The 9,749-nt window shown below is 36.3% G+C and overlaps 1 protein-coding gene across 2 annotated transcripts; it reads right to left on the reverse strand.

The window, feature by feature from the left end:
* Positions 1-5,044: 5,044 nt before the first annotated feature.
* LOC107553959 (dihydrofolate reductase-like) lies at positions 5,045-8,585 on the reverse strand. 2 transcript variants are annotated; one of them, XM_016236301.1, is made up of 6 exons: positions 8,568-8,585; positions 6,921-6,970; positions 6,719-6,824; positions 5,887-6,013; positions 5,678-5,793; positions 5,045-5,262 (listed from the first exon to the last, which is right to left on the reverse strand). In XM_016236301.1, the coding sequence occupies exons 1-6, from the start codon at positions 8,573-8,575 to the stop codon at positions 5,184-5,186; spliced, it is 486 nt and encodes a 161-aa protein (XP_016091787.1). In that variant the 5' UTR covers positions 8,576-8,585; the 3' UTR covers positions 5,045-5,183. The 2 variants fall into 2 exon arrangements, with proteins under 2 accessions (XP_016091787.1, XP_016091786.1); XM_016236300.1 differs by lacking the exon at positions 8,568-8,585 and adding an exon at positions 8,316-8,513.
* Positions 8,586-9,749: the final 1,164 nt, after the last annotated feature.

Genomic DNA, 9,749 nt, shown 5'->3' on the forward strand with positions numbered 1-9,749 from the left:
AAACCTTAGTTTACTTGCATGGAGATTTCTTTTATTTGTATTATTTATTTGATTTGGGATTTGTTTTAAAATGTCAAGTTAGTATATTGTTTGACATTTTCAATTTCACAAAGTGATGTGCAGCCTTTTGGTCTGAGAAATAACAAAAGGACACCTTTTTAAAAATCTTATAAAAGTCTTAAAACTCAATTTTGTTCAAAAAGAAATTGTGAGAAAATTGTATTGTGAAATCAGTATCGTGAATCATATCACATCGTGAGTTGAGTGAATCGCTACATCTCTATATGCTACTCATTTTTGCTGTGGTATCGAAGTAGTAAATTGTTCTTTAAATAATAAGTGTTACTTAAATAATAAAGAACCATATTTATTTTGCTTATCTGAAAAATGATCCTATCTGTGACTCAAAATGTGATATGATAATATAATATAATCCGAACCGTGAGATTTGTGATCCGTTGTACCTCTACTCTCTTGACTTGTTATTTGAAGAAAAAATACAATATCTTTTATTCAGGCTAGTTAAATTCATTTTGGGGCTACCAAAATCTGAAGAACGTCTGCCCGAAGGGCTACCAGGGATTTTGAAATTTTGTGAGCCCTGCTTCAGAAATTATTCAAACATGCTGATTTGGTGCTCAAGCAACATACTTTTTTTATTATCAATGTTGAAAACATTCGTGCTGCTTATTTTTATGAAAACCATAATGCATTCTTTTCAGGATTCTTTGATGAATAGAAAGTTAAAAAGAACAGCATTTATTTGAAATACATTTTTTTTGTAATAATGTTAGTTTTTATTATCACTTTTATTCATTTAATGCATCCTTGCTGAATAAAACGTTTGAACGATACTTAATATTATCAGCATTACAATTAACATGAATTTCTTATTATTTGCTAGGCCTATGTCTCCCTTTAGCTTGTATGTTTTCAATTTTATCCAGCATGCTTTGAGAATGTTTATTTTTTATTTTTTAAAGGATCTTGTGTGAAATGATGGGTGGGCCAAACTCATGTTTAGAAAGGCCAGTTATATACCTCAAAAACCCGATTACTGCAGGACTTCCTAGCTGACGGCCGGCTCCATCTAGTGGGGAAGGCCATACACTATCACAATGTACACTGGACATTTACTCAAATATATAAAAAAAATAATATCCCATTATATGTGGTCAATAAGTTGCTGCACACATTGTATTTTAATTTGGATTAGAAACTAACTTTGTTATAGCACCATAGATTTAATTTCACACAAGAAACAAGTGTATAGAATGATATCACAAATCTAAGAAGTTAAATACACTGCCTACAAAACATACATGACAAAAAACTAATACTACCTGCAGTAAGGCACTGAGTTCACACAGCAGATGGTATATATACACAATCCATATATGACTCCCACTGTGTCCCATCCCCCTGATCTGCTTTGATTCATCACACTCGTGTCACCATGGTGACAGTGAGATGAGTAACAGTAGATCTGGTGAGTGGTCACAAACTGTTGGATGTGTAATCATGAAAGAAGTGGTGCTCATCACTGGCAGCATTGTCTGTGTCCATCTGTTGTTTCAGGTCATGTGTGGTGTGATTTGTTATGTAATGATGACATTAGGAAAATGGTCTTCATATGGTTTATATAAAGAACTAACTGCTTTGAAATGCTTATGATTTGGATGGTGATGAAGTACCACCAGTTATACTGTAGCCAGGGCCATTTCTAGCCAATTTGACGCCCTAGGCGAAATCCCTATATATACAAGCTTTATCAGTGGCATAAAACTAACCAATGCAGCTACTTAATCATTTGCTACTCGTTAACGCGCTAACATCCCCTTTAAATAACGTGACGCTCTGCCCTCTATGACGCTGCTCCCATTAAGCGCTGTTGGAAGTGAATGAATTGATTCAGCATTTCGACATCTCCGTAAGGATGCATTTAACTCGACAAATAGTCTAATAAAGGATGTATTGATCTCGTGAATTAGCGAATTTTACTATACAAATATTTTTTAATTGGATGTTAAAGTTTATATGGGAATATTACATGACACGCTGATCCTTTAACAGTGCATTGGCGCAAAAAACGCACACCTTTTGGACAAATCTGCCACAAATATTTGGTCAAAAGTGCCACAAATACTGCCTAAACAAAATACTGATTTTGTGCACTTTATTTACTGTACCAATATTTTAAATTGGCCTTTGAACTTAGCTTTATTGCATGGCAAAAAAAAAGTGTTACCTTGCCAAAGCACTGATCTAATGGCGTTGTTGAGCGCTCCAAATGCAAACTTTGCATGCAACAATAAGGCAGCAATTGCCAGCACTCTGATCTAGTGGCATGTAGGCATCGTCAGATTGACAGTACTCTAGCCCAATAATGTTGGGGGATCCAGTGGGGGCGGCAGTCATATTTCAGGGTGACCGTGCCACTCTTTATCACAACCCTGCTAAAAGTGCCAGTACGTGCGCTCATTGGTGCCCCTTCAGCTGGTGGCACCCTAGGCGACCGCCTAGCTTGCCTATGCCTAGAAATGGCCCTGACTGTAGCGCCCAACAGAGCCTTTGAGATAAAGTGTTCTTCTGTACAATATTGTTAGATTGTACAAAGCTGACATAACTATATTAAAACCAATAAAATGCTGTCAAATACTGTTTCATACAAGGGGTGCCCATTCCTGTTCCTGGAGATCTACCCTCCTGCGAGGTTCAGCTCCAACCCTAATCAAACACACATGAACAGGCTAATTAAGATCTTCAGGAACATTTGATAATTACAGACAGGTGTGTTGGAGCAGGTTTTGCACTGAACTTTGAAGGAAGGTAGATCTCCAGAAACAGAATTGGGGACCCCTGCCCTAAAGTACTGGTTCTCAATTCCTATTCTGGGGTAAGGTGACCATATGTGCCTTTTTCCCGGGACACGTTCTGGCCAAGATTTCTATATTGCCTAAAATAACCAGGTTTTGGTTGTTTGTGCCGCGCAAATCGATCGTTGTGTCATCTAAGTACCATGAGAGCTGTAGAGAGCGAGCAGACAGCTCCTTATGCTTTCGAATCGCTTTCGCGGTTCTTTGATGTCATACACTGATCGGTCTGTGCAGCACTGCTTCCAGTTGAACACACCTGATATGTACACGTATTTGCATTGCTTGGACCGTTCTCTGTAGATCCCACCTTCTCACACACCACAATTGGTCAATTATGTATAATGCCTGCATGTTATTCGTTATCTTCAGCAAGTATGAAAACAAGAAAACAAAGCCAAAATCTGGATATTTTTTAATACAATACAGAAATCCTGGCCAGAACATGTCCCCGGAAAATGGCATGTATGGTCACCTTATTCTGGGGACCCCCTGCTCACATTTTGCATGTCCCCTTTATTTAACACAACTGATTCAGATCATCAGCTTGTTAGGAGAGAGATCCATGAACTGAACTGAGTGCGTCAGATAAGAGAGACATACAAAATGTGCAGAGCAGAAAACTGGAATTGAGAACCACTGCCCTAAAGTAACATGGTGATGGAAAATGCAAAAGTATTGCATTGCTCGGCCAGTCGGTTGAAATCACCGGGGGGCCCCCCAACAGCCGTGAGCCCCTATAGTCGCCACCTAGCGACGGCTATGGAGAGAATGCAAAGTTGCAGAGCGTACAAAATGTCTTAGGGGAACGCGATTACATTTGAGAAAGAAAGCAAATGTTTCACGAGAGAAAGCAATGTCTTGGGAACACAATACGTTTGCGAAAGAATGCAAATGTTTTGCGAGAGACCGCAAAATGTCTCAGGAGAACGCAATATTTTTGCAAGAGAACACAAAATGTCTCAGGGGAACGCAATACTTTTGCAAGAGAATGCAAATGTTTTGAGAGAAAACGCAAAATGTCTCAGGAGAACGCAATATTTTTGCAAGAGAACACAAAATGTCTCAGGGGAACGCAATACTTTTGCAAGAGAATGCAAATGTTTTGAGAGAAAACGCAAAATGTCTCAGGGGAACGCAATTGTCACGCCCCTGGACTCTATCTGTGTGTTTTTCCCTCTCCATGTGCCTGCCCTGACCTGGTTTTCCCATGTTAATTGTTTATTGCTCCCAGGTGTGTCTCGTCATCCCCTTGTCAAGTCATGTGTTTTAAAGTGAGTCCTGTTCAGTGTTTCTTCGTCTGGTATAGAATGTTCATCTTACCCCGCTACGTGTGTGTTCCTGGTTCCATTGGATGTTAATTAAAGTCCGTTTGTTTGAAGTCTACTCCACGTCTCCTCGCTCCGTGCTCCTCACAGTAGCGGATCGTGACAGCAATATGTTTGCGAAATTATGCAAATATTTTGTGAGAGAATGCAAATGTTTTGTGAGAGAATGCGAAATGTCTCAGGGGAACGCAATATGTCTGCGAGAAAATGCAAAATGTCTCGGGGGAACGCAATGCTTTACAGTGCAAAAGGGAATGCAATACCTTGGGGCAAGAATACTTTTGCAAAAGAATGCAAAATATCTCAGGGGAACACAATGCTTTTGCAAGAGAATGCAAATGTTTAGTGAGAGAATGCAAAATGACTCAGGAGAACGCAAAACTTTTGCACAAGAACATAAATATTTTGCGAGCAAAGGAAACATTTCTCGGAAGAATGCAATACCTTTGTGAAAGAATGCAATTGTTTTGCTACCGAATGCAATGTTTGCAATGTTTTTCGTGGGAACAAAACACTTTTGCACGATAGCGCAAATGTTTTGCGAGAAAATTCTAAATTTTTCAGGGAACATAACACTTTTGCAAAAGTTTGAAGGATTAACACAATATATGGGGAGAGAATGCAAACTTTCTAGGGGAAAGTTATACATTTGCGAGAATTTTTAATTACATATTTATTTCCATCACCATGGCCCCTTAGGGCAGGGATCCTCAAATCTGGCCCACGAGATCCACTTTCCTGCAGAGTTTAGCTCTAACTCTAATCAAACACACCTGAGCATGCTAATCAATGTCTTCAGGATCATTAGAAAATCACAGGTAGGTGAGTTTGATCAGGGTTGGAGCTAAACTCTGTAGCGCATTGGCCCTCCAGGGCAAGATTTGAGGAACCCTGCCTTAGGGGCTCCGTAGTTTCAGATTATGTAAACATAAAATGATTCTAGTATCATGTTTGACAGTCTTGTCTCCTCATGGCTTCAGTTTTAAGCTTCTTTCTTGAATACTTGAAATTGAAATGTAATACCATGTTCTTCATGAATTTCATCTGGTACTCCAGAAAAGCTTTAATAAAGAAAATCAACAATTAATAAGACAAATTAAAAGCATTTGATGCATAATATGGGGCAAGTCTTATAAGTAACACTTTACGTTTCCATTTGTTAACATTAGTTAACTACATTAGTTAACACAAACTAAGATTAATAAATGCTTTAAAAGTATTTTTTAATTGTTAATGTTAATTTCAACATTTCCTATATTATTAAAATCAAAAGTTGTCCGTTAATTTAATGGACCTGAACTTACATGAACTAACAATAAACAAACATTAACAAAGATTAATAAACACTGTAACAAATGTATTGTTCATTGTTAATATTAGACAATGCATTAACTAATGTTAACAAATAGGATCTAATTGTAAAGTGTTACCTTATTATCTTTGTAACTCATATAATAAATGAGAGGATAATCCTACCGCTTTTGTTTTCTGAAAACATTGCGGTCAAATTTTGGGAAAAAGACATTGCAGTCAAAGTCGGCCATGATGTCGGTGAGATAGATGAGATCACACCATGGATGCTCAAGACTTTCCTAAATAGCACAGTTACAATATAAATTGAATTAATGTATTCATTAACATAATATATATTATTATATTCATGTTGCATAAATCAGGCTTCTCACCTTATATACCTCTGGACCTCCTAAAACCCAGATGGTCTCCACAATGTGACATAAAGGAGGCTTAGAAGCCAGGTGAATTACAGACCCGAAATCCTTACACAGATAGTGGGCATGTGGAGGCACTGGACTGAAGTAATGTAGAATATAGTAAATAAATACAGAAATCATAATATGCACTACTTTTAAAAAATTTGGGGTCAGTATATTTTTTAATGTTGTTGAAAAAATATCTTCTGCTCACCAAGGCTCATTTATGTTATTAAGAATACAGTAAAAATAGTAATAATGTGAAATTATTTTAAAAAAAGATTTTTTTAAAATTATTCTTAATTTATTCCTGGGATGGCAAAGCTGAATTTTCATCAGTCATTACTCACTTCAGTGTCAAATGATGCTTCAGAAATCATTCTAAAAAAAAAAAATAGTTTTTTAAAAATTATTCTTAATTTATTCCTGTGATGGCAAAGCTGAATTTTCATCAGTCATTACTCACTTCAGTGTCAAATGATGCTTCAGAAATCATTCTAATATGCTGATTTGCTTCTTAATGGTTTATTATCAATGTTGAAACAGTTGTGCTGCTTAATATTTTTCTGGAAACTGTGATACATTTTTTAAAGATTATTTGATGAATGTAAAGTTTCAAAGCATACAACATTTATTTGAAATATAAATCTTTTATAACATATAAATGTCTTTACTGTCACCTTTGATCAATTTAATGCATCCTTGCTGAATACTTTTGATTTATTTAAAAAAAAAATCTTACTGACCCTAAACTTTTGAATGGTAGTGCACATGCATAAAAATGTTTATTAATGAATATGCTTACCTCATCTTCCTGCTCAATACCAAATTTAAGCAGTTGGCCAAAGGGAAGACTGTTTCAGGACAGGAGAACCAGGATATTCGGCCCCAGACAAGCAGATTCTTCTTTCCTGATGTGCATAATTTCCTCATAATTTCGTCATACTGTTAAAATTACATCAACTAGAATATAAATAAAACCAAACATAAAATTTAAAGCCACTTACCAGGTGCTGACACAGCTGTAATTGTGTCTATAAAGAACTGAAATTCTTTTCTGTAAACAACATGAGCACATTAGACATTGATATACATTAATTCAGCTTTGATAACTACATGGTGTGCAAAATGCAATTTGAGCTGCATGACAAATATCTTTGATGGGTTTATAGCATATAAAAAAGCAGGGCTGTGTGCCAAAGTCAAAAGTTGAACCAAGGATATCCTCCATCATACTGCATGCATTGATCCTCCTATTTAACATGTATGGCTGAAAAGGCTCATACCAACATAATATTCAATACCATAAATATAAAGAAATTCCCAATAGCCTATAATTCCTATGCTATCTGTCTGCATGTGTTGTTATCTCTTCTCTCAAATGGGGCGGGCTTTGGGGGGGCTTGAAGTTTCCATCTCTCTAATTCAAAAAACTGCTGACATTCAGACATTCAGTTTGCGTTCTAAAGGTCAGTGACATATTCCACGAATAGGATACCAGAGAGAGAGAGAGAGAGAGAGGGTTCAGAAAATGTTCAAAATGACAAGGTGTTATAAAACATTCAAAATTTTAAAATAAAAAGATCAAAACAACTTATAAGCTGTTATTTTAAGTTGTTTATGTTTATAAACACACACACACACACACACACACACGTTTGTTTCTGTTAATTAAACCATCACAGGAAAAAATACTAAAATGTATTTAAATATATATAATAGATAATTGGTTTAAATGATAGTAGTATTTCAAGATATACTGCTAAAATTTCAAAATAATTATGCTTTTACTGTATTTTTGATCAAATAAATGCCTTATTGATGAGGCATTATAAAATATAACGTTATAAATGATCAAATCTTACCAACCCCAAACTTTTGAATGGTATACTGTCAGATATTAATGTTCGGGCTTTCAGATTTATTTAGGCTACAATTTTTAATAATTTTTTCCCCTCGTGGGGACCGCAGACCAGTCACAATGTATAGCATAGCCTAAATAAGTACACACACACACACACACACACACACACACACATTCTTTCATTTAATGAGATACAATGTTACAATAACTTCTTACTTGTCTTGTACCAATTTACTTGAATTGTAATTGTTGCACAGTGAAGTTCAAGACCTCTGACATCGGACAGACAGGCTATACAACGATTTTTTAAAGCTGCTTTCCATTTCATGATAGTTTCTATAACATATTTAATTGACTTCACAACAAAACATTGAATTTGTGCCTCGAATGCCAATAAAGGCTTTGGGCACCTTAGTATCAAATATTCGTTACGTCACGCCGTTCATCTGATTACTGATTCATTCATATCTAACATAACTCATAAAATACAGCGATTCCAGCTGGATGAAATCACTGTATTGGATGATGGTTGTCTTACGGAAGACACCAGGGAAGCTGTCCGTTCTTTCCTATGCCCATGTCACTGCAGACAGCCGCGATAAGGCGGATTGGTTTGCGCGTCTCCTCCCCCTCGATGTTCATCGTTTACGACTTTCGCTAAAAGCAGCTTAACTGGTTTATCATACAAACTAGGCTACCGTCGTCCAGTGGTTTTAGGATGAGGCGTTCGCATCCTTCTCGACCTCAACCCCAGTTAGATTATAGAGTTTAAAACATTAGCTTGGCTCACCGTGACATCCAGTGGGCGTGGCTGTCTGTAATCAAGGGTGTCTACAGGTTAAAGAACCAGATGGATAAAAAAGTAACATTATTTTAACTACACCTTTATTATATAATTCTGATAAAAACAATCTTAATTGTCATGTGTACTAACACCCCTTTGCTTAAAAGTAAACTAGCTAGACCAGTAAACTGTAGTCTTTTGTAGCCAATCGGAAGCAAACCATCACAGGAAAAAATACTCAAATGTATTTAAATATATATAATAGATAATTGGTTTAAATGATGGTAGTATTTCAAGATATACTGCTAAAATTTCAAAATAATTATGCTTTTACTGTATTTTTGATCAAATAAATGCCTTATTGATGAGGCATTATAAAATATAACGTTAAAAATGATCAAATCTTACCAACCCCAAACTTTTGAATGGTATACTGTCAGATATTAATGTTCGGAAGGCAAGAACTGCATTTACACCGTGTCTACACCGGACGCGACAGTTGTCGTGTCGCCCCGCAACAGCTGAAGTCTTGTCTACACTGGACGCGACAAAGAGACCATTGAAAGTCATTTGAAATTTGTGTCAGTACGTCATAAACAGAACGCAGCAGCAGTTTACTGTCAGGAATTTCGCGCCGCGCCGCGTCCGGTGTCGACAGCATAATAGTAGGTTCTATTGTATTTTGTCGCGCCCCTCACGTCCGGTGTCGACACGGTGTTACTCGGTGAAATTTTCCATGTCTTTACTGTGTACATGTATTTTAAAATTTAGGGTTTTACAATCAGTCTTTGTTCAAATCATACAAACATAATAATAGCTAATCTGATCGTGTAAAACAGATTACACGTGGTCTGTTAACCAACACTGATGTGAACGTTAAAATTATTTTTTTAATATGAATGATCTCATAATTACTTCAACAGGTTTATCATGTTTTAATGGTGATTTATAAAGAAGACATTACAACATTCAAAAAAAGGCATGGTCTTTCATATAAAAAATATAACAGCGAGTCTGTAAATAAAATAGAAAAAAGTTATGTACAATGGTTTGCGGACTGATTTACTTAAAGTATACGCTTATATACATAGTAGGTTTTGTTTCCCTGGAATTGCCTTGAAACAAATCCATTTGTGCTTAAGAGCCGCAGGCCTCAATGATCGTTACTCCATTATAAAAAGCAAAAAT

The sequence above is a fragment of the Sinocyclocheilus grahami genome, unplaced genomic scaffold, assembly GCF_001515645.1.
Source record: "Sinocyclocheilus grahami isolate Dianchi unplaced genomic scaffold, SAMN03320097.WGS_v1.1 scaffold487.1, whole genome shotgun sequence".
NCBI classification, from domain to species: Eukaryota; Metazoa; Chordata; class Actinopteri; order Cypriniformes; family Cyprinidae; genus Sinocyclocheilus; species Sinocyclocheilus grahami.

Coding starts and splice junctions, on each gene's coding strand:
- LOC107553959 (XM_016236300.1), bottom strand. CDS start 8,419: ATGAACATCGAGGGGGAGGAGACGCGCAAACCAATCCGCCTTATCGCG. Junction 6,014..6,718: donor GTATTGAGCAGGAAGATGAG/GTAAGCATATTC, acceptor ACATTACTTCAG/TCCAGTGCCTCCACATGCCC. Junction 5,794..5,886: donor GAGGTCCAGAGGTATATAAG/GTGAGAAGCCTG, acceptor TGTGCTATTTAG/GAAAGTCTTGAGCATCCATG.